The following is a 27,027-nucleotide window of genomic DNA, read 5'->3' as shown; positions in this document are numbered from 1 at the left end:
TTATTGCATATTATTTGTAAAATTCGAAATTAATTATGTTTATATGTTATAATTAGTATTATAAGTGTTATTATGCATAAAAATAATTTTTATAATTTATGGAATATTATTTATAATTAAATACGAATTATGTAGTGTTTAAACGTAAAAACAATGTAAAATTCGTAATAAATACTTTTAACCAAAAATAAAATATATATTTTTTTCTGAGTTTATAAAACTTATATAGATCTGAAAAAAATTATAAAAATAATTACTTGGGTCGAATTGGTATTTATTATATAATTAAACTCTATTATTATGTAATTCGAAGGTAAATTAAGAATAAATATAAAATAATAAAAAATATTTTTTTAAATATTTTTCTACAGGTTATTAGACTGATAGAAACTTATAAAAATTATAAAAATAATTATTTGGGTTTATTTAGTAATTATGTAGAATTAATATTGTTTTGTGAATACATTAAGGGTAAAAACAAAAATAAATATAAAAATATAATAAAAACGTTTTCTTAAATTTTTTTACTAATATATATGATTAACTAAGACTATAAAAATTATGTATATAATTTTTACATATTTAATTAATTATTTAGACATTTTTGGATAATGTTCGATTAATAAAACACTATTATTTTTGAAGTAATTTAGGTATTTATTTAAAGGTAATTGTATTTAATTTATATAAGACATACTAAGGTATAATAACTAAATATTAAATAATACTTAGGTTATATTATCACATATATAATTATTAAGTACATTAATAATTCGTTGTGTGTATACACCTAAAGTGAAGGTTAATCAAAGATAATGTACAATTCATATGAACTTCATCGCTACTCACGGTCGTAAGTGAATGATGTCTAGGTTGCCATTTATGGGTAAGCTTGTGGATCTTGAATGCCATGACTTAGATTCTGGTCAAGAATCCTGGGCCCCCGGTTACATCTGGTCATTCCTGACTTATTTGATAGCAACGAAGTTTGAGTAGAGTTGTACAACATCTTGCTAAAGATTAACCCGAACTTTCTAAAATTGAAAAAATTACTATAAGTGGAAACTTTCCATAAATAGTAACCTTCCGAAAATGGAAATTCTTTAGTGAACCATTACTATCAATATAGTACTATATAATATTGTCTGTTAGGCAATGTCTGATCATACGTTCTATCTCTAGGTTGAGATCTTGGTCACGTCCTTCCGTTCAATTCTTTCGTGTGCTACTAAGGTGATTTTCATAGCCCCACTTTTACTGTTTACTTAACTATTTATAACTTTTGGGGTAAGACACATGCTTGCTTTATAACTGTTTTACGCTTAGACACAAGTACTAAATTGTTAACTATGCTGTCATGCTTTGATTCATGCTAAATCCCTACTGTAATATCGTCAATTGCTACGTTTAAATGCAAACTTAATTATTGTGAGTAGGCCTATTGAGAGTAACGTCTCTAACCATTCGACCATTGGTCTTTGGTTACATAATAATGATTCCACGACACTGACAGTACAAGGTGTCATAGGGTAAATTGTTTAGTAGCGATATTACAAACTACAGCAACACTTTTAGATTGATATATCTATATTGATCAACTTTAAACTAAATCTTGTGGTCTAAAACTTTAGATATTATTTATAAATCTATGAATTTCACTCAACCTTTTTGGTTGACACTTTAAGCATGTTTTGTCTCAGGTAATGATTGAGCTAGCTGCTACTTGCTACTAGATGATTGACGTATGCTTTGCTGCTTGCATGAAATCCATCATTCATATTTATCATTTTATTTAGACATTTCCCATTTACTGTACTCTTATGATGTAAAACTTTGAATAATGCTTCCGCTGTTTATTTAAAAATATAACGTCTCATTTAGAGTCGTTCTCGCTTATACAACTGTGTTATGATATGATTGGTCACAATTACCCCTGGTCCATTTTGGGGGTGTGACATATTGGTATCAGAGCAGGCTGTTGTAGAGAACTAGGATTGCATTTTATGTGTGCCTTATATAATTAGGTACCTTAGCAATGTAGGACTACAACTTTCCTTGACTATAGTGCCTTTAATTGTTGCCTTAAACTGTTAAATGCTACACTATACTTTAGAAAATTTACTTATCTTAGAATGCCGAGCCAACCTAAGAACTCTGCTCACTTTCCTAAGTACTATTCAATTCCGCCACCACATTTAAATGCGACACCATGATTTCTGAAATTCTTGACATTCCTATGTCATCTATCATGGTTTTGTGTATTACATATGTATTACATGAAATATTATCCATGATTTTTGAAACTCCTATATTTGTTACTACTCACACTCAAACATATGTAACTCCCTATTATATCACGTACCTATATGCCTTATGCCTTTATGCATCGGTTTGCGAACCGGAAAATGTCATTGGGTTATCACAGTATACGAATTGGAAGTCTTTAATCAAAAGATTACTAGATTACATACTTATCACTTTATGATCTCGACACATCATATCTTATTATATCTTATCATATCTATCTTAATAGACTTTGTCTAACACTTTTTCTAAATTTCCTCCGTAAATTACGGAAATTTTTTTGCTATATATACGTATATCAAGAAGACAAATATATCATTCAATATTCAACACTCATCTTATAACAAAAACCCTTATTCCGATCAGATAATATGGATGTCTCACTTGATTCCTCGAACTCCTCAAGCTCTAATGGCAGCGTAACTGGAATGAACCAACTAATTAGTCATCATCTTTTCTGGATGAATTGGGGGTGGGTTCGTAGTCTACTTAATCAATGGAGAAGTGAAGAAGGTGATCCTTTTCACCCACCACATTGCCCTATTGGCGAAGAACCTGAAGCACTTACCGGCGAACCCGTTCGGAACACTATTTTCACCCTCATTTCCAGGATATCCCGTCACGAATATATAATATTTAAAATTTCAGATCTTATTCATCCCCTTGTCCAAACCGCCAATCATCCCGGAATAATAGAAGAAGTCAACGAGCTTCGCGCTCGAGTAGTGGCTTTGGAAAATATGGTGCAAAACCTACGAGCACCAGCAGCATAACCAGTACCACCAGTACCATCAGCATCACCGCCAATAGCATTAGCTTCACCAACAACAACATCTGCATTCCACGCCTCAACATCACACTCAGTACCTCAAACATTAACATCATACGCCCCATAGATACCAAGGAATATTAGTAATAATGAGTTAAGATGTATTGACTCATTCTTCCTGAAGAATTATATATGTATACTTTATATATATATGGTTTGGAACAATAATAAATATTTTCGTACTAAGCTATTACGTGTGAATCTTAACTAGTAAATACTACTCGGTTAATTCATATCACTAATATGCTATGATGTATATCCTTCGTTAATGACTTAACAATGTTAATCACTGCTTCAGCACACTAAACTCCATTTTCATAATAAATCAAGTGTATTATTCAAATACATGTTTGATTTCACACTTCCATTTTCGATGTACTCAAAACTTTCTAGAAAACATTATTCGTGCCTTGTGAATTTCACAAGAAATCCACGAGCACCAACATCATATACCGAGATATATCAATAACAATGAACGATGAAGTATTAGTGAAATATTTCGGGACAATTATGAAATCTCTAAGGTTTTGGAGATTATTAATTCTCATTTCAACTGTAAATCAAATGAGTTTAATATTATATTAACTCATTAAATCCATGATTACATCTGAAAGAAAATATATATGTACGTATATTTTCATAAAGATTGTAATTAAATATTCTGTTGTACAAACTGTTGACGGTGAAAATATTTTAACGGGTAGGTAATACCCGAGAAATATTTATATCTCACATTAATATGTTACATCGTACATTCTTCAATTCTGATTCAACAGTCATTAACTATACTACTTACATCCACATATGTATCCGTTCACTAAAGAACAACCATTTACATACAAATTCAAATACATATTCACATATCGGAATTTAAGTAAAACTTTAGCAAGTGTTATCTTCTTAAAGATCACTACATTCATGAATTATATTCATTCGTATTCTATGATGAATTATCACATCAAACCACCGAACTTACCATTCCTTACTTTTGAAAATCACAAACATTTCTTCGTCAACTGTTAGATCCATTGATGGATGCATCTTACGCTTAAACACTTCAAATTCAAAATTTTTGAAAACATCCTTTGAATCTTGACGATCACAATCAGCGTTCAATTATCTAAAAATGAAATTTCTTGAAACCATCTCAGATTGATAACCGACGATTCAAATATGGCTGCATTAAATGCAGAGGAAACAGCAAAATTGTAGATGGCCTAAATGGCCTGGAGTTTGATGATAAAGAATGGGGTATTGGGAACGCTCGATAGAAAATTTGGTACTGAAAAATGGATTGAGCAAACCATGAAGGAGACCGTGGACAAATCACAAGGATTAAACCTGTAATCAAAGAATCTAGATGATTCAATTTCTGATGAAAATCACAAAAGATCTCCTTACGCATTCTAAATCCTTACAGAAGAATTTTTCTCGTTATCATTTGATCTTAGAAAATTCTAAGATATCATCGTATCTTTCGTTATAAATATCCTCCATATTTCTGAAGATACATTCATAACTACTCTTGTCCGAAATTATTTATCACTTCGCACTTTCTGTGTTACATAATAAAGGAAACTGTTTTAGTTTCTATATTTCTATAACATACAAGTTTAAATTTTGAATGATTTGAGGTAGTGTTGGGAATTGAAGCATGAGTTAGTATAATATAATGATGTCAGGCCAACGTGATTATATTACAGTAAGTCATGCTAAATTTTTAATGGAAGATGATGATTCATAGACTTTATAATCATCATTTGCCATGTTACATGACTTTTACATTCTACTTAACCTCTGAACATATCAAGAATATATATTCTTGATAGTTCTATCCTTAGTAATTCTAGTAATTTGACAAATCAAATCGTGCTATTACCTTTCCTGCTGCTTTGTATATTATGATCATTTGAAACTCCATACCTACGAATTCTAGACCATTATTCGCTTGACTTGAAGTCGGGAAGGAAAAACAAGAGCATAGAGCTCCGACATATAAGGGAAAATATAAAGCCCGATAACAACACGGAAATTACAAACCGTGTATATCAATGCGTATAGCAACATAAAGACACGGGAGAATTAAAAACACTATAACCCCAAGGTAATTGTAGAAGAAAAAAACAGATTCCTCTGGGGGTAAATGAAAAAGAAGAATGACAGAAACGATAGTCAGAAAAATATCCAGGATAAGAACTGGATGGAGCATTTTCACAATCTTTGAAAGTATGAATCGAGAAAGAAAGTATAGAAGTGGTGAAGATAATGAAACAAAAGAAGCTAATTTATAGCAAAATTCTAGACACAACAATCAAGGCAATTTTAATTTCCTTAATTACCGGAGAATCAAATCTTATACAGATTATAAAGATTTCCTTTAAATCCCTTGAATTCCGGAAATCACCTTTAATTATGTCAAAAGTTAAGGCAAACTGATATTTCCTTATTTCAAACTTTTAAGATAACTTCATTTATACTCTTCCTATAATCGAACCGTTTTATCCATATTACCCAATGTTGATAAAACAATATTTTCAACTCATATTCATCATTCTTGTTGTAAAGAATGACAATCACTATCAAATTTCACGACTATGATTTTCATGAACTCCTTTCTATTTTGTCTACCCTAGCGTGGTGGCATAAACGCTCAAGGTTTAAATGAGCTCGATATTATTCATAACACATTTTATATATCCAATTTACTGAAATGACTTGTATAACATCATCATTTTGAATGATCTCCGCATTAATAATAAAATGCACTTCGTAGAAGAACTTGTAGAAATTATGGTTTGTATGATTTTAATTCTTGAAACAGAACAATATTCTATCCGTTGGAATTCACGCAAGGCCCCGAGCATACCTGGGAACGTGAAAACCAAATAAAACGTAAATATCCTCGTCTATGTACGAACAACACCGATTAATGGCAACAACTAAATTTCGGGACGAAATTTCTTTTAACGGGTAGGTACTATAACAACCCTCATATTTCCATGCCTGAATTGACTAATTTGCCCCTAGGGTTGTTATCCATACTTAATATATGATTAAATTTGACGTTGATTAAATATTTTTTTTTGACACGTTTTGTTAACTAAAGTTTATACTAATTATATAAAATAACTTTAGTTAATATTAATATTAATGTGTATTATATATAAAACTATATGTAACATAATTATTAATTAAATGATAAGTTATTTTAATCATTATTTATATTTTTAGCTTATAAAAAAATAAGATTTTTTTTTATAAATTAAATAATGAGCCCATGAATTTTGACTAAATATTTTTCAAAAACAAAAACTTATTAAAAACATTTTTAACATGTTTTTATTATTTTGTCAAAATTGGCACCTTTATTTTATAATTTTTTTTCTTTTCACCAACCATTTTTACCTATAAATACATGGCTCCTCATTCATTTTTTCTTGCCAAACACAAAAACTTAAGTTATTCTCTCAAAATCTTAAAGAAAATTTGAGGTACTTTCTATTTTTATTAATTTTTTTCAATATTGTCATTTATATTTATATTTATTGTATATTATTTGTAAAATTTGAAATTAATTATGTTTATATGTTATAATTAGTATTATAAGTGTTATGATGCATAAAAATAATTTTGATAATTTATGGAATATTATTTATAATTAAATACGAATTATGTAGTGTTTAAACGTAAAAACAATGTAAAATTCGTAATAAATACTTTTAACCAAAAATAAAATATATATTTTTTTTTCTGAGTTTATAAAACTTATATAGATCTGAAAAAATTATAAAAATAATTACTTGGGTCGAATTGGTATTTATTATATAATTAAACTCTATTATTATGTAATTCGAAGGTAAATTAAGAATAAATATAAAATAATAAAAAATATTTTTTTAAATATTTTTCTACAGGTTATTAGACTGATAGAAACTTATAAAAATTATAAAAATAATTATTTAGGTTTATTTAGTAATTATGTAGAATTAAAATTGTTTTGTGAATACATTAAGGGTAAAAACAAAAATAAATATAAAAATATAATAAAAACGTTTTATTAAATTTTTTTACTAATATATATGATTAACTAAGACTATAAAAATTATGTATATAATTTTTACATATTTAATTAATTATTTAGACATTTTTGGATAATGTTCGATTAATAAAACACTATTATTTTTGAAGTAATTTAGGTATTTATTTAAAGGTAATTGTATTTAATTTATATAAGAAATACCAAGGTATAATAACTAAATATTAAATAATACTTAGGTTATATTATCACATATATAATTATTAAGTACATTAATAATTCATTGTGTGTATACACCTAAAGTGAAGGTTAATCAAAGATAATGTACAATTCATGTGAACTTCATCGCTACTCACGGTCGTAAGTGAATGATGTCTAGGTTGCCATTTATGAGTAAGCTTGTGGATCTTGAATGCCATGACTTAGATTCTGGTCAAGAATCCTGGGCCCCCGGTTACATCTGGTCGTTCCTGACTTATTTGATAGCAACGAAGTTTGAGTAGAGTTGTACAACATCTTGCTAAAGATTAACCCGAACTTTCTAAAATTGAAAAAATTACTATAAGTGGAAACTTTCCATAAATAGTAACCTTCCGAAAATGGAAATTCTTTAGTGAACCATTACTATCAATATAGTACTATATAATATTGTCTGTTAGGCAATGTCTGATCATACGTTCTATCTCTAGGTTGAGATCTTGGTCACGTCCTTCCGTTCAATTCTTTCGTGTGCTACTAAGGTGATTTTCATAGCCCCACTTTTACTGTTTACTTAACTATTTATAACTTTTGGGGTGAGACACATGCTTGCTTTATAACTGTTTTACGCTTAGACACAAGTACTAAATTGTTAACTATGCTGTCATGCTTTGATTCATGCTAAATCCCTACTGTAATATCGTCAATTGCTACGTTTAAATGCAAACTTAATTATTGTGAGTAGGCCTATTGAGAGTAACGTCTCTAACCATTCGACCGTTGGTCTTTGGTTACATAATAATGATTCCACGACACTGACAGTACAAGGTGTCATAGGGTAAATTGTTTAGTAGCGATATTACAAACTACAGCAACACTTTTAGATTGATATATCTATATTGATCAACTTTAAACTAAATCTTGTGGTCTAAAACTTTGGATATTATTTATAAACCTATGAATTTCACTCAACCTTTTTGGTTGACACTTTAAGCATGTTTTGTCTCAGGTAATGATTGAGCTAGCTGCTACTTGCTACTAGATGATTGACGTATGCTTTGCTGCTTGCATGAAATCCATCATTCATATTTATCATTTTATTTAGACATTTCCCATTTACTGTACTCTTATGATGTAAAACTTTGAATAATGCTTCCGCTGTTTATTTAAAAATATAACGCCTCATTTAGAGTCGTTCTCGCTTATACAACTGTGTTATGATATGATTGGTCACAATTACCCCTGGTCCATTTTGGGGGTGTGACAATACACTCAGATGTCTTCGGACCAGTGAAACAAACATCACTTGGAGGTATGAAATATATGGTGACATTCATTGATGACTTCTCAAGATATGTGTGGGTTTACTTCATGAAGGAGAAGTCGGAGACTTTTCTGAAGTTTAAAGAGTTCAAGAACAAAGTAGAAAGTGAGCTCAATACTAAGATTCGATGCTTACGCACAGATAATGGAGGAGAATATTTATCAACCGAGTTCAATATCTATCTTGAGAAGCACAAGATCAGAAGGCAATTAACTTGCCCTAATACTCCACAACAGAATGGAGTGGCAGAACGTAAGAATTGTCATCTTGCTGAAACCTGTCGAAGTATGCTTCATGGTAAGAATGTACCAGGAAGATTTTGGGCCGAATGTATGAGGACGGCTTCATACGTGATTAACTGACTCCCACAAACAAAGTTGGGATATATTTCACCATATGAAAGATTATGGAAGATCAAGCCAACCGTCAATCATCTCAAGGTTTTTGGATGTGTATGCTACGTGTTCATGCCAGATCATCTACGAAGCAAATTTGATAAGAAGGCAATTCGGTGCATTTTTGTCGGTTATGATGAATCAAGAAAAGGATGGAGATGTTGTGATCCAAATACTGGAAAGTGCCATACTTCAAGAAATGTGGTATTTGATGAAGCTTCTTCATGGTGGTCACCTCAAAAGATAGAGCTTCCAGAATCTCATGGATTAGAAGAAGTTCCAGAAGAGAAAGAAGAACATAAAGATCACATATCGGATCCAATTAAAGAAGGAGATGGATCGTACTCTAAGGAAACGAGTCCATGGAAAACTAGGGTACGTCAATCTACATCCGAAGAGGTTCGTCCAAGCCAAATGGATGCCGAGGAGCATGTGCAAGAATTACGGAGATCAACAAGGCCGAGGCAACCTAATCCGAGGTATGCCAATGCTGCTCATGTGGATGAATCAATACCTATTGAGCCTTCCACTTATGAAGAAGCAGCACAAAGTCAAGAATGGCAGAAAGCGATGGAAGAAGAAATTAATGCTCTAAAAGAAAACCAGACATGGAGTTTAGTTCCAAAGCCAAAAGATGTAAAACCAATATCTTGTAAATGGGTTTACAAGGTGAAGACTCGATCAGATGGCTCCATTGAAAGGTATAAAGCTCGACTTGTTGCTAGAGGTTTTTCTCAACAATATGGGCTGGATTATGAAGAAACGTTTAGTCCAGTGGCGAAGATCACAACAATTCGAGCTCTACTAGCTTTAGCCGCTAGCAAATCTTGGAAGCTGTGGCAGATGGATGTCAAGAACGCTTTCTTACGTGGAGAACTTGACAAAGACATTTATATGGATCAACCAATAGGCTTTGAGAATAAAATTCATCCCGAACATGTCTGCAAATTAAAGAAAGCACTATACGGCTTGAAGCAGGCTCCAAGAGCTTGGTACGGGAAGATTGGCGAGTTCTTGGTACAAAGTGGTTTCACAGTTGCTCCTTCAGATTCTAGTTTATTTGTGAAACAAGATCAAGGAAAAATAGCCATAGTGCTAGTATATGTGGATGACTTAATCATCACGGGAGATCACTATGAGGAGATCCAAAGGACAAGAGAGAATCTGTCTATCAGATTTCGTATGAAGGAGCTTGGAGAACTCAAACATTTTCTTGGACTCGAAATTGAGCAGAAAAGAGAAGGATTATTTATGGGACAACAGAAATATACGCGAGATCTTTTACAAAAGTACGGAATGCTTAATTGTAAACCTATCTCAACTCCGATGGATCCGAATACAAAACTACGAGCAGATGAAGGAAAAAGTCTTCAAGATGTTACCATGTATCGAAAGATGGTCGGAAGTCTTATTTATCTCACACTAAGCCGGCCAGATATATCTTATGCAGTTGGAGTGGTTAGTCGATACATGAGCAATCCGAAGAAGCCTCATCTTGATGTTGTACGACGCATCTTAAGGTATGTTAAAGGCACTATTAACTTTGGCATTTTGTACAAGAAAACAAAAGAATGTCACGTGACTGGATATTGTGACGCTGATTACGCTGGAAACTATGATACACGACGGTCAACAACTGGATACATGTTTAGTCTTGGATCAGGAGTAATATCATGGTGCAGCAAGAGACAACCAACAGTATCCTTGTCAAGCACTGAAGCAGAATATCGATCGGCATCGTCAGCAACACAAGAAATTACATGGTTGAAACAACTAATGGATGATCTTCATCAATCAACAGACTATCAAGTAGAGCTTTTCTGCGATAACCTATCAGCTATACGTCTAGCAGAGAATCCAGTCTTTCACGCAAGAACAAAACATATAGAAGTACACTATCACTATGTTCGCGAGAAGGTCCTTGAAGGGGAGATCAAGATGGTGCCAACAAAGACAGATGAACAGGTAGCAGATATATTCACCAAGAGCCTAAGTAAATCGAAGTTTACAAAATTCAGAGAAGCACTTGGAATGGTCTGCAAGACATCGTTGGAAGAAAATTTGCATTGAGGGGGAGTGTTAAAATACAATGCAAATTTAGAATAATATGGAATTAGTAAATGTATATGGGTAAAATATCTAGATATTAATATGTATAAGAAAATATCTAGATATTAGAATATGAGAGAAAAATCTAGAAATTGAAATGTAAAAGAAAAATCTAGATATTTGTAGGTTGTAGAAATATCTAGATATTTATATATCCATGGAAATATCTAGGTTCTAGAATGTTCCATGGAGTAGTATAAATATGGGAGGAGATTTCATTTGTGTTGTGTGAAGTTGTGAGAGTGAAATAAGAAGTGAGTTGTGAAGAAGAGAAGAAGAGTGTGAGTTAGCGAAAGTAGAGAAGATAAAGCTTGTAAGTAATATTGTAAGTGTAATTTAATATAAGTGTTTTTGTTAAGTTTCCCGATCAAGCCTTAGTTTGTGTTTAAGTTCTTAGTGCACTTTTGTTGTTCTTATTATATGGTCGGCTCTGCCGCCTAAGTAATACATGGTCGGTTATACCGCCTAAAGATATATGGTCGACACTGTCGCCTAAGTACATTGTGCACTAAGGATTTATAAAATTAAAGGCTAACCAACGTCAAAGTGTTGATGTAGTGAGTCTAGTATAGTCTAGATCCTCTATAGTGGTGTGTTGGGCTCGTCGAAGCTTCCAACACAACCCACTTTATTCTGTGATTGGTTAAAAAAGTAATTAGTGAAGATACCTAAAATGTACTCCGTATTTTTATTATGTGATTGGTCAAAAACGATATTAGGGAATATTCCCTAAATTGTGTGCCATATAGACACTAAATTGTGTGCCATGTAGACACTAAATTGGAGAGAGGAATTGGTTTAAAGGTTTATATTTAGGTTTTTGTTTTGATTATCGATTTTGCATATTTTGTTTGATTTACTATGTATTATATATATTTTTTTTTAAAAAGGCAAATTGATATATTGAAACCTTTAACAAATTGATTTACTATGTATTATATTGCTTTGCAAACAAAGTATGTATTATATTATGATTATTAATTATGATACTCCAAAAAACCATCCGGGCATAGCTTGGATGGCCACTGAGTTGCTCCACCCTGCAACCCACCCGGGTTCGAGTCTGGCTTCGGTCGCTCGTTCAAAATGGGAGGTTGTTGTGAGGGGTGCCTTCACAGGCAATTCACCAGGTAGCGGGTCTGGCGCTCAGCAGGCTCGTTCCCCCAGGTTTACCCTCTGCGGGGGAGTCCAAAGGATTCGTTCGTAGGGGGGTTCCTGAGTCACAAAAAAAAAAAAAAAAAAAAAAAATTATGATACTCCAAAAGGTTATTAAATTGTGTATTTGTATCTTTGTTCGATTATGAATATTAATTTAGTATTTAGTACGGTAGTTGACAAGTTACTAATAGAGTGCTTGTGCTTGTTTATCCCTTGAGGGAAAAGTAACAAACCGATTTGGAAAATTGAATTCGGTTTTAACCGAGACTAGAACGTATTCTAATTAGGTTTGGTTGGGTTTCGGTTTAGAAATCTGATTTCGGTTTCGGTTTTGCTCCTTATATTTTCAAAACCGAACCGGGATAACTGGACCGATGAACCCCCAAACGATAGTCACACCCTATCGGCTAGCACCATCAAGCACCATCAGGGGTAATGATCTTACTATATACCATTTATGTATACTTAGTTTTTGTATATTACTACTACTACATGCACCAATCGTATTCAAAGAAAATAGTCATTCTTTTCAATGATATGTTCATTTGACTTACTTTAGACGTTGAATATGAGCCCCAAAATACGTGCCTTTACGCTATTCAACGCTTAAACTTTTTTCAGGAATATGAGCGTCCCATTTGCATCTTGGTCTAGGATAACTATTGATAGTTTCAATTGCGTCATGGTAGGATTAGCATCATTATTTAATCATTAATTACTGTTGCCAAAAGTCACCATAATTAACGTCGCATCATTTAATTTAGTTACTTTTTATAAATCTTAACACAAGTGGATATGTGTTCGGAACTCAAATGTATTTAGTTTCTTAGTTTTTTGTTTATTCTTATATACGATGCTCAAATTGATCTTCATCATTTAGTTTCCATCTGATTGTTCTAACTTATCTTAAATAGCAGAAAAGTAAACGAATGGTGGTTCACAACACCGAAATCATGTCCCCCGGAGAGGTCGAATCGGCTATGCAATCTGCTCAACACCCATCTAGAAACAATATCCATAACGCCTTCATGCCTCAACTCGGTCGACAATCTTCCATCTACTCCCTCACCTTAGACGAGTTTCAACACACTCTTAACGAGAGTGGGAAAAATTTTGGTTCAATGAATATGGACGAATTTCTCAACAGCATTTGGACTGCAGAAGAGAATCAAGCCCAAGCCCAAGTCCACCCTTCAGCAATCAACACCGTTGGTGGCCCCACCGCCTCTACTTCCGCTGCCATACCGGCTAGCAGCGGACAATTTTTGATGGGAATTAACACAAGTTCTGCTGAACCTAATATGAATATTGCTAGGCAAGGTAGTTTGGTTAGACAAGGCTCGTTAACCCTCCCGGGCCCACTCTCTCGTAAAACGGTTGATGAGGTTTGGTCAGAAATTCAAAAAACTCAACATGATCACCAGCAACCAAATAATGGTAATAACGATCAAGTTACGGGTTCTACTCAACGTCAGCCTACTTATGGAGAAATGACACTTGAAGACTTCTTAGTGAAAGCTGGTGTCGTTCGGGAACAAAACCAAGCCAACGCTCAGCCACTTCAGCAGCAACCGCCCCCATTCGGGGTATACCCGAACGGGAACAATCGTGTTGTTGGACTGCCACCTGGATCGTCTCACATGGTACGACCCATGATGGGCATAAATCCAGGTGCTGGCGGGACCGTTATCCCACCTTACTCTCCGCTCATCAGGGAGATACCAGGTTATCCTGGAGGCAAACAGAGCGGCGGTTACCAATCGCAACCACCTGCTTGTTATGGCGGCATGGTGGGAAATGGTGGCGGTTATGGGACTGGGTTGGGGATCGGGTCACCGGTAAGTCCGGTATCTTCCGATGGGATTGCTACTAATCAGCTAGATAGCGGAAATCAGTATGGATTGGATATGGGCGGTATAAGGGGTAGCCGGAAACGGATAATAGACGGTCAGGTCGAGAAAGTGGTGGAGAGACGGCAACGAAGGATGATAAAAAACCGTGAGTCAGCTGCAAGGTCACGAGCTAGAAAACAGGTACATTAACACTATTGTTACAATTTTGAATTTTATTATTAACAGCTGTTTAATAGACTTTATTCATAAATGATATTATACCAATTAATAGTAATACAATAATAGTGATACAATTGTTAGATACCAACAATTACTCCAAATATGCAACTGAAAGGAATGAGCATTTTTGTGCTTATAACATTTATTTTTATAGATAACCTAAGGGCTTATGTATCAAACTTAATGTTTTTTTAAATATAGTTTTTACTCACAAACGTTACATTTAAAGGTTATCGTTATTTGTTATTTGTGATCTCATCTGGTTTTGTTTATATAAGGCTTACACCGTTGAACTGGAGGCAGAATTGAACATGTTAAAAGAGGAGAATGCCCAACTAAAACACGCTTTGGTAAGAACTAAAGTATTAAATATTAATGTGATATAGTTTTGAATTTTTATCGAAATGGTGCACTGCGCGCATGTTCAAAACTTTTTTGATGGTGAACAGGGAAAATTATTGTTACTGAAACTACAAATTCTTTGTGCAGTTTTTTGAAGAAATGAGGATGAAAGCGATACCGAAAACTCAAAAGCCCAAGGAAAAAACGAGGGTATTAAGGAAAACGACGAGTTGTCCAACCTGATCCATGATGACTGAATGAAGTGCAAGCAGTCGATACAAGTATTTTTGTTTCCTTTTTGCTGAACTTATATAAGAAGTTTGAATAATTAATATATAGAGGTTATAATATAATAGATTAATAGGTGGTTCGCTTTTTAACGTTTATTATGCAAAGGCCAAGTGAAGGTGCGCGCATTTGCAGGTTGATTGTATACTGTAGAATTCTTAGTTGCCTATGTCGTGTGAGTTATATAGTCATTGATATAGATATGCTCTTCGTATGTAAAGCAAGATCTCTCATTCTCTAGGATATTCTCTGTTCGTAAATTTACTAGTTAGGCGTACATGAAGTGAAGTACATATGTGTTTTTAGCCACTTTAGGTCCAAAAGGTGTATATTTGGCAGGGACACCCAGTGTTTCCTTTGGAAACCCACTGTAGACGCTGGGAGATGATCTTAGAATCAACCTAACACGATCTAGAGGCGGAATAACACTAGAACGAGCTTAAACGAATATCTATGGGTTTTCGGATTCGTACAAGTCAAACCAAGATTAGATCTTGATAAACACGAAGCCTAGACTGACATTCTGTGGTATTTGGACATGAAGATTGAGAGAGACCCGGCATGGAACTGTTTGTGTGTATGAAAATATACAGAGTGATTAACCAAATTAGTGGAGATTAACTTGGCTTAAATACCTCAGTTCCTATGTCGGTCGACTGTGGATGACAGTCGGTCGACTGACTATGTCAGTCGGCCGACTGTCGAGTAACATTACAGATTACATTTAAACGTTTACAAGTATAAAATAACAAATCGACAATCAACGTTTAACAATATTGCAGGTTACAACATGATCGAATAAAACGTTAAAGTTCATGGAACTAGGGATTACAAAATATGCACTAACAAACTCCCCCTAAGACCTAGTTCCTCATAAGTCTTCGATCTGCTTCAATCTCTGTACGGATCTGTAACCATATTGTTCAAATAGCAAACCTTTGCAACACGAATGTACTGTTGTGCTTGAACTCTATTTTCTGGCCTGTACAGCATCCGATTGTAGTACAATGTGAAGATGTCAGCTTCACAGCAATTTCTCAACCAAACGGGATCTAAAACCCGTATCGAGTCGGTCTCATCTTCCTTCAATTTGTCCAAAATGATGACTGCCTCCTCTGAGCTGTAACAACCCAAACCGTAACCGACCAAACACGACGAAATTTCAAACAAAAAAAAATTTGTTGTTCCAGGCCATCGGCGCGCCGCGCCAAAAGGGCCGCGCGCCGCGCCAAACCCCTGCTGTTACCGGAAAGTTTAAATGCGAAAAAGATGAACGTGTTCTCGGCATATTTAACCAAAACGCTTTTAACCATACATTCATATATGTAAAACTAGCACATAACTAAGGTATGAACAAGTTTTACAAGGTGGGGCCCACACGTGCCCAAAACGCCACTAAGTTTAAAATACAATGTTTAATACAAATTAGAGTTTCGACCACAAAAAGTTTAATTGCCAAACGACACAACGAGCATGGTGTTTGGGGTTAAACTACCCAAGTCTCGGTCAAACTCCAAGCCATAACCCAAAAGTGCTTCCTAATCATCGAAGCGGGAAACTCAATCCAAGGTAATGCCCTTACCCTTATCCACACACGAACCTATAAAAAGGTAAACAACGAGAGGGTAAGCAAAGCTTAGTGAGCCCAATAATTATACATACACATATATAATCTACTTACTCGCATCACTTACACAACATCATATTCGAGTTTAACAATTCATCAAGCATGCTACATTAATAAGCATATACCAATAATTCACAATCCCACAAGTAGCTAATAGTACAATAGCATACGATTCATAAATTAATACTTCCAATACATAATTCACATAACCTTGGTTAACCAATTCGAACACGGGAAGCGGTACTTACAAGACCGTTGGAGTTCATAACGTCCACTAGTGTTACTTACACACCGCGTAATCACTAGTCCCCGGGTGATGTCTTAAACACCGCGACTAACTCACCCTTACAACAATGTGGCGTCTTAAACACCGCGACGAATCCACACTTCATTCAATACAATGAGTGGTGTCTTAATCACCGCGACACTTCCACTCCCATGACATTGTGGTGTCTTAAACACCGCGACAATACCACAAGTCAATCATACCATGAGTAGTGTCTTAAACACCGCGACAATGCTACTCGTTACTTAGAATGTGGTGTCTTAAACACCGCGACAATACCACATTCGTGCAACACAAATAAATACATTATATACACATACGCATAATTATTCCACTCACCTTATGCCTTCGGTGATTATTAAACCAAGCTTGAATTCCAAGGTAACGTACCTATTTCACAAGCATAATTAATCAATCAACTTGGTCTAATCTCATAACACACACCATCCTAGGTCATCTTGACCCATTTTGACAACTAACCCTAAATTGGGTCGTTTTTACCAAAAACCCTAACACTTGGCACTCATGGCCTTCACGCACATTAGAACACTAGGTTTTTGCACAAAACACTAATATTGACCCATCTTGGTCCATTTTGACCCATTTGACTCGATAAAAGTCAACACACCCATTTTGGGTCATTTATGCCCAAATCACACCCATTTACACTTCGTCAAGGTGTTCTAACAAATTACTAGCCAATTAGGGTTTCATAACAACAATTTATACATTTAAAACCCTAGCTTACACATAATTGAGTCTACATGACCCAAATTACCCAAGAACACCCAATTTACTTAAAATGGGTCTTAATGTTCATCTTTAACACAAACCCTAACCCATACACAAAATCAAATTAAGAAAAGAAAGTTAAGGCATACCACAACTATCAAAATGTAGCAAATGACGAGATGCACAACTTTAAAGCTTGCGATTAAACCCGAAACGAGCTTCTTCTCCTTCAAAGTGAGCTTTCTCACTCTACAATCACTCTCTCTCTAAACTTGAATTGAAAGGGATAAGGTTGGTGAGTTTTTGAGTAAATGATACTCTAACATCTGATCCCAAGCATTAAATCCGGCCTCCAATTGATTTTACCAAAATACCCTCCCAATATCTAATTTAAAAGAATGGAGAATCTGTCACAGTCAGATGGCGCGGCGCGCCACCTAGCCGCGCGGCGTGCAACCCTGCCAGTTCAGCTTCTTTTGTCTTCTTAATATATACAATAAAACCCCGTTTCAAATATCGTTCAATACACTTATATACACATATGTACATTACAATTATTCGGGTCTTACATGAGCGTTCATCGTAGTACCACCAGCGAAAACGTGGGCTAAAGTTCTGCGGAATTTTCATCACAGGAACCTTTCTCATATAATTTACTGGCTTGTATTTAACAATCTTTCTTCGTTCGCCCGTTTTCTTGTTTGTTCGATAAGTGATCGTGGGAAATTGAGGGCTGAATCCCTCAAAGTTCTTTGACAAGTACGATCGTCTTATCTTCTTGCAGACAATATTAGGAATTCCGTCATAATCCCTATATAACATCTTGAGCCTAGCCACCTGCATAAATTCAAAGTACGGTAGAGTCGTAAACTCGAATCCATGTTTGATGTAATCCACTCCGTACTCCTTCTTTATTGCGTATATATTAAACTCTTTGATGTAGGCCCATGCAATGATTTTTTCTTTAGCCAAAAGATTCGCCGGCCTATTAATGTAATTCATCCATTCAGTTTCTGGCGCTGGCTTCTCACAATATTTTCTGATCCTCAACAGGATCTTCCACTCAGCTTCTAAAACTTCTATCTTTTCTTTATTTATTTTGACCAGTAAAAACCCTGGAGGCAAATCTTCAGTCTTTTCTTTTTCTTCGCATTTACGGTTTAGAAGCTCTTCATTCATTTTGAAGTAGTCTTGAAACGTAGGTAGATCTTTATCGTTATTACATTCGTACTCCGGAAAATCACCTATTGGTTCATCTTCAATAATTACTTCATCAAAATCGTTGTCGTTTTCATTTCTTACGACAATTTCCTCAAAATCATCACTAGAATCGTAACGATTCTCAAAAGATGAGCTAGCAGTTGCGTCAGCTGAAGTACTTGCTTGTTGCTCTTGACGCACTAGCTCGGCCTGCTCCTCAGCGCTTAGATCCGGCGGGATCTCCCCTTCTTCTAAATCATCAAATACAACTGAGTGATTCAGATGATCCTGCTTTGCCAAAAAATCGCGTAAAGAATAATCAATATTTAGAGGAATTACTGACAGTGGGTTCTCGCTTGTGCCTTTAGCAAGATCCATACCTAGCTCATCCTCGCCTTGATCATTAAAATTACCAAAGTCTATATCCTCCTCGAGATCAACAGCCTCAATATCGAAATTATTTTCCCACTCAAGCACCTTCGACAGTGCCTTGTTCGCTGCAGTCTCGGCCTTTACAATCAGCACATTCTGAGCATCAAACTTAGTTTGTAACTTCTTCATTTCAACCTGTTGATCTTCAACCTGCTTAGTCAGTTTGGCAATCTCAGCATCCTTTCTTCTCTCTCTTTCATCAGCTTTTTCTTTAAACTTTTCAAATTCAGAAGCCATATTTACAACCTTCTCGCTTAATATAGAAACCGCGGCATCTTGTGTAATAACAGTCGTGGATGCATCAGCATGAACTCCTGTATCAGTTTCAGCACGTGTTTCTTGAGTAGCAGCAGCTGAAGGTTGTCGTTGTGGTTGTGATTGCTGTGATTGTCGCTGTTCAGTAGCTGAAGACGACTCAGTCCTTTTTGCCTTCTTAATGAATCTTATTCGCCTCTGCTTCGGCTTTGTCGTAACTGAAGGACCCTCAGATTGTTTTCGCTTTCTCAGCTCGAATTGATCAGGGTCAAAGTCATCTCCTTCATCGTCTTCATCAACCAGTATCTGTTCAGTTGTAACAACTGGCGGTGGCTGATTAACCTCTTGATCGTCTTCACCAACTGCGACGATATCATCTTCATTACCAGACGTACTGTTCTCATGACGACAGGCAGCACCTGGTGTACATACATAGTTTTCATTTGCGAGGTGGCCGACCAATCTCTTGAATGGTTCATCCGGACCTATCTTTTGCTTGACTCGATTGAAAGTCAAGTTGTTCAGATGATTCAGCTTAATCTCATCCTCCCAAACCTTATTCAATCCTTGCACTTGTTTTTCAATCATCACCTGCAAGAACCTAGGAAATATTAAGTGGCTTTTCTTTTTCACGTTCACCAACATGCTTCTGAAAATCACTTCGGAGAAATTGAAATCCGCATGAAGAACTAGTGCTGCAAACATCGAGCTATAAGTCTCATTCAGCTCATCAAAACTGCCTACCATTGGACTCATGCATCCCAACAACACCAAAGTTAGGTATTTGTATTGATGACAGAATCGAGTTCTCTTAACAGCACCTTTCATCGGATCACCAGAGTATCCACATCTTACTAAACACCTTCGGACCTTAGTTCTATTCAGTGTGACTGGCATAGAATCATTATCGGGAAAGCCTAAGTCTTCACGAACTGTTTGAGCTGAGATCTTCACAATTATACCACCAACGCTGCTTCATATCACCTTCCTTCCTTGTTCAGTGACAATAGAAGCATTGTTCCATAATTCTCGTTGATGCGAGTAGTATGCCTTGCATTCTAGAGTGATTGCAGTATGAATCATGGACCTTTTCAAGAATTTGATAATATCAACGAAGCCTTCCTTTGCTTCAGGTCCTTCCTCGTTTAGACATGCCTCTAGATTGGCGTTTTCGCTTGCCGTCAAGCCCGGAAGATTCTTGGACAGAATCACCTCTTCCTCATGTACGTCTTCGTTCACTGGACTACCCTATTGAGCCATTGATTCTGCTACACAAACATATATACAATAATCGAAAAGCGTTAAATCGAAAAACATAAAAAAAATACAAGAAACAACAGTCGGTCGACATACTATATAGGTCGGTCGATTTTCAAGGACAGTTGACCGACATATATATAAATCGATCGACTTATAAAGTCGCCCGACATACGGTAAGTCGGTCGACTTAGGAGGTCAATCGGTCGACTGATCAACGAAGCAAAACACAGATCTGAACACAAATTCTTCGATTTTATGTTGTTTTGTCTCAATCAATGACTATTACAAGTACAGAGGAGGCCGATTTACATTATCTAATCAACAATTAACATTAACAGGTCCTAAACAACACAAATTGAATCGAAAAAGAAAAGTAAACAAGAAACTTCAATAACTTTCGATTTAGAAGGAATTACCTCGATTGGATTACGGCGCTGGAATCACGAAACAAAGTTGTATAAGAAAAACACGATCAAAAACTCCTCCTTACAAAGTTCGAATTTTTGGTAAAACAACACAATCGCACGAAATAAAGAACATCGGCCGTCTGAGGTCTTTTTATACCCAGCTCGACAGACTATGTGGTTATGTCGGCCGACATATGTGACAATCGGTCGACATACGTGACAAACGACCGACATATGTGACAAACGTCCGACATACGTAACAAACCAGTAAGTCGGTCGATTTTTGTTCAATGTCGACCGACTTATAGTACAAATCGGTCGACTGTCTCCTCCTAATTAAAAAAATTATTTTTCGATACAGAAACCTCGATAATTCCCTCTATTCACATCCACTGGCTGATTTTACACGCAAAATATTTTTGTTTTGAAAACTTTAACAAGTTTATGATTTGAGATGTGTAGTTCGTTTCTTTTTGACGTCGAGACACTATTTGTAACTTCAAGGAAATATACACATATTCACATAAGCAAACAAATAAAATGTTTTTGTATTTTTCAAAATAAATATCAACACACTGAAAAATCTTTTTGTAGTTTTTAGGATTTTAAAACTTATCACAATAAAAATGCAAATGAAGTACAATTCATGTCAGAAAGTCAATGATCAAGGTTAGAAAAGATCCAAGATTGTATGGTATAGAACATGTTATTTACAGGAAGCAGTTTCTGTAAGTCATAAACCTAAGGAAGCTAAAATATCAAAATGTTTACATGTTCAATTAACATTGAGACAATAATATGTACACAAAATTTCACAAGTAAAAGCAAATAATACCAGAGAAATTGATCTTAACATGGTATCTATCTTCATTAACCTTTTACAGACTTTCCTCTTAGACATTTTGATGATCAAGTTAATTAATTACTTTAACATATTGTTATGTTAGATTCAATCACAGACTCGGTCATCAATGTGAGATCGCACGATTTTTTAGGTAGTCAATTGAGCACAAGTCTATTGACGCTTTCCGTTACCACAAACACATACGTTAGGTCTAATTGAACAGGAAGGTTCTCATAGTAATTTTGGAATATCCCTGTCAGCCATTAGCTTCTATCGTAACGTATACTTTTCAATTCATATGATTCGGATGGATCTCATAGTATATTTAATATTCTGTCAATCGTGCAATCTTTTATGTAACCAAATGCTATCAATCTCATTCCTTCTTTATTATTAAAGTTATTGGAGGAAACGGAATGAAAGACATAGCTTTTTTAATAAGTGAGTATTCAGAATATCCCTCTGAAAACATCTTTCGCTGTCTAGGCCTTAATGGGTACAGTCCCATATCACAGACAATGATAATATGTCCAATAGAATGGTTTTGTTGAAGTATGAATGATTTAAGTTCTTCTTGGTAATCTTCACATTCATTAGTATTCTTACAAAGACTTCTCTTCTCGATTTCATCATTATCTTGACCTTGATATTTTCGTCTTCCATGATTTCACTTCTGTTTTCATGATATAATAACTTGATATGCAATGTGCCATAATTTTTTTTTTTTAACAACACATTGCAGTCTTGACTTTGATTTAGTTCTCGAATTGACTTCCTTGCGATGAAGATCTCTTTTCTTCATTTGTGTAACAATTAACTTAAATCATTCATTCATGGACTTTCTGTAATATAGAACCACACTTTTCAACCCGTTCACAGGAAAGACACTCTCATTGAGATAAACTTACTATTTTGGAGTTTAGGTACGATTCAAGAATTAAAGTTTGATAGAAGTCGGTATGCACAGTCAATCAGAACATTTTCAACGCTTATTGATCGCTTGAATATCCCAATTAGTCGTGAGACTCAATGGTGCAACAATTTGGAATTTTCTTAGGGATATTCTACATCATGTGTTTCTAGATTATACGTCATGATAGGGGATACCCTCACCTTTTGTTGATTTCCTCAACAATTTTCTTTAAAGTATGCACCTGTGGTAATTAAGTGACTACCCTCAACCGCTGTAAACCTTTCTATGAGTTCCTTATCAAGATATTTACATGATTGTGATTATGATCATCTCATTCTATGATTAAGTCCGTATCCCATTTTTATTTAGATCAAACTCGTTTTTTTTTTTCTGAATATCTGATGTTGCATTCATTACTCCCCCTAAAATACTAAAAATCTAAAATCTTTTTGGTTTTTGGATTTTAAACACACAGAAACAATCAGAAAGAAAAGAAATATAATCACACAGTATATACAGCTATGCATGCAGAATACATAAAATGAAGTTACTCTTTGGTCTCTTCGTCAGGAACGACATCTGACAATATTTTGACACTTAACTCAGTTAACAAGAAATTAAAACGTGGTTTATCAAAAGATTTTGTGAAAAGATCAGCCCTTTGCGTAGTTGTGCCAATTTGGACAACATCAATTAGCCTTTTCTCATAACAGTCTCGAATAAAATGGTATTTAATCCCTATGTGTTAGGTCTTAGAATGATTCACAGGATTTTTCGCAACAGCTATGGCAGCAGAATTATCAACAAAAATAGGAGTGTTAGAAATATTCAAACCGTAGTCACGAAGCTGCTGTTGTATCTACACAACCTGAGATGCACAGCTTGCTACAGCAATGTATTCAGCTTCACAAGTGGACAAGGCCAGTGCTGTCTGCTTCTTGCACTGCCATGTAACTAGTCTGATTCCAAGGAATTGACAACCTCCTGATGTTGACTTAAAATCTTTCTTGCATCCACCATAGTCGGAATCACTATAAGCCGTCAGTACAAAATCATTATCACAGGGATACCATAGGCCCAAATTCATAGTTTGCTTTAAATAACGCATAATATTTTTCACCACAAGCAAATGATGTACATTCGGATTTGCTTGATAGCGAGCACATAAATAAACTGCGAACATGATATCAGGGCGAGACGCTGTTAGATACATCAACGAACCAATGATGGCTCTATATAAGGTTTGATCAACTTTATCACCTTCCTTATCCGGTGTAATCCCGTGATTCACCGATAGCGGCGTCCTTGCAGGACGTTCATCTTCCATTTTGAATCTTTTCAGAATATCTGATACATATTTTGTCTGATGTAAAAAGATACCCTGATTTGTTTGTACAACCTGAATACCAAGGAAGAATTTGATAGTTCCCATTGAACTCATCTTGAACCGTTTCTGCATTACCTCCTCAAAATCATCCACCATCATCTTATCTGTAGATCCAAAGATAATATCATCCACGTACACCTGTACTAGCATAATATGCTTGCCCTTTTCTTTGATGAAAAGTGTCTGATCGATGACACCTCTTCTGAAACCATTATCAATCATATAGTTGGACAACGTACCATACCACGCTCTTGGAGCTTGATGAAGCCCATAAAGTGCTTTTTCAAGATGATATACCTTTTCTGGAGAATGTGGATCTGTAAAACCCGGTGGTTGCTTAACAAACGCGGTCTCATTGAGAGACCCGTACAAGAAGGCGCTTTTGACATCCATTTGATAGACCTTGAAGCCTTTAAAAGATGCGAATGCCAAAAATATTCGAATTGCCTCAAGTCTAGCCACTGGTGCAAATACTTCATCATAATCTATATCAGGGATCTGTTGATATCCCTTCACAACCAGTCTAGCTTTATTTCGAATTACAATACCTTGCTCGTCTTTTTTATTCTTCCATACCCATCGAAGCCCATAAGGTTTGCAACCATGAGGCGGAGTCACCAGTTTCCATACTCCTAAATGCTTGAATTGCAAAAGCTCTTCTTGCATGGCATTTACCCAATCATCATAAAGAAGTGCTTCCTCAACAGAATTTGGTTCAATTTGACACACAAAGCATGAATATGCATGTAAGAAGAGTTTGCCTGACCTATTTAGTGAAGAATAGAAAGCTTGCATAACATTTTCAGTTGAAGCATTCTGATTTTCAGACGTTGAGGCATCATTTGATGGTGCTCCAGAAACTCCTTTCGAATCAACAATAAAATCATGTAAGTGTCGAGGTAGGACAACTGTTCATGATGATCTACGAACACCTTCAGGTTCTTGTTGTTCTTCCTGAACTTCTACAATTTGTGGCAGATTATGAACACTTTCGCCACTATCTATAGGTTGTGACTCCTCTTCAGAATCAGATCCATCATAAGATGGATCATCTTGATAATCACCGGATTCTTCATCATCTTGAACAAGTTGTTGTTGCGGCACTGTGTGATGTTGTAGTGCCGTTTGTGATTGCGGAACCATTTGTGATGGAGACGTCTGCATTTCATTCAGCAATTTTGCAATAACTTTATCATCAGTAGCAACAGACGGAAGACCAAAAGAATCAAACAAATCTTCATAATCAAACTGTCATGAAAAACCTTTCCCAGTAGGAATAGCAGCATTTCTTTGAACATCTACTTCGAAATGTTCTTCAACACGTTTAGATACAGTGTTGAAAACTCTTTTGTTTGGATTCCCATAACCAAGAAATATACCAGGAACGGCCTTAGGATTAAATTTTCCTCCAGTATCTCGTATCATGATTGAACACGGTGCACCAAATGGTTCGAAATGTTTAATGTTAGGCTTTCTTTTATGTAGCAATTCATAGTAAGTCTTTCCATGTCTCTTGACTACTAACAATCGGTTCATTGTATAACATGCTGTAGCCACAGCTTCACTCCAGAAGTTAACCGGTAAACTTGAGTCAGCTAACATAGTTCTCGCAGTTTCAATTAACGTTCTGTTACGTCTTTCAGCAACACCATTTGATTGCGGAGTATAAGCTGGACTGAACTGTTGTTGAATGCTTTTCTCGTTGCAGAAACTCTCCATCTGCTGATTCTTGAATTCAGTACCATTATCTGTTCGAGTCTTCCTAACCTTTAACTTGTACAAAGATTCCAGCTTCAAAACTAACAACTTTATATTTTCAAACGTGTCAGACTTCTTCTTTAACATCACTACCCAAGAGTATCGTGAGTATTCTTCAGTCACTACCAAACAATAGGAATCTCCAGAGATGCTTGTTCGATTAATAGGACCAAAAAGATCCATATGTAACAACTCTAGAGGAACAACAATTGAATGATGTTTCTTTGTTGCATGTGACTTTTTAGTCTGTTTGTCTTTCTTACACGGAAGACATCCTTCAGGAATTTGAAAACTCTTAACATTTACTCCCTCAATCAGATTATTATGAACAAGATTGTTCATCTTTCTCAAGCTCAAATGACCCATACGCTTGTGCCATGAAATTGATTCTTGTTCTGTAGCTTTGGATATGAAAGCTTGATGACCTGTTGCAGCTTTAACATGGGCTGTTGACATATCCAAAATATACAAATCTTTATTTCTGGGAGCTATCATAAGAATCATCTCTTCCGGTATTACGTACTCTTTCTTCAAAATGTAGCATCTTTGATCATCAAAAGCAACCTTATGCTTTTTATCTGCTACTTGCGAAACTGACAGCAGATTATTTGACATCTGCTTCACAAAATTCACTTTATCAAAACTAACATTAGCATTAGAAATCACACCCTGAGCTGTAATAAAACCTCCTTCATCTCCTGCAAAAGAAACAGATCCTCCATTTACTGACTTGACATTAGAAAGTAAGGACATGTTTCCTGTCATGTGCCGGGACGCCCCACTATCAACAATCCAGGTATTTCTACTCGGATCGTAGGTGTAGTGACCCGAACTTTTCCATGTTTATATATATTAATTGAGATTGATATTT

At 35.3% G+C, this 27,027-nt stretch overlaps 1 protein-coding gene across 1 annotated transcript in view; it reads left to right on the top strand.

Moving 5' to 3' along the window:
• Positions 1-15,258, top strand: part of LOC139872794 (protein ABSCISIC ACID-INSENSITIVE 5-like) — a 56,889-nt gene extending 41,631 nt beyond the window's left edge. Inside the window, exons 2-4 of the mRNA XM_071860719.1 lie at positions 13,271-14,386; positions 14,704-14,787; positions 14,915-15,258. Coding sequence (XP_071716820.1) covers positions 13,283-14,386; positions 14,704-14,787; positions 14,915-15,010 — 1,284 coding nt within the window. The 5' untranslated portion in view covers positions 13,271-13,282 and the 3' untranslated portion in view covers positions 15,011-15,258. The remainder of the gene's footprint in view (positions 1-13,270; positions 14,387-14,703; positions 14,788-14,914) is intronic.
• Positions 15,259-27,027: the final 11,769 nt, after the last annotated feature.

This window comes from Rutidosis leptorrhynchoides, chromosome 10, assembly GCF_046630445.1.
Source record: "Rutidosis leptorrhynchoides isolate AG116_Rl617_1_P2 chromosome 10, CSIRO_AGI_Rlap_v1, whole genome shotgun sequence".
NCBI lineage: Eukaryota > Viridiplantae > Streptophyta > Magnoliopsida > Asterales > Asteraceae > Rutidosis > Rutidosis leptorrhynchoides.
This window is presented reverse-complemented; position numbering and strand designations above follow the sequence as displayed.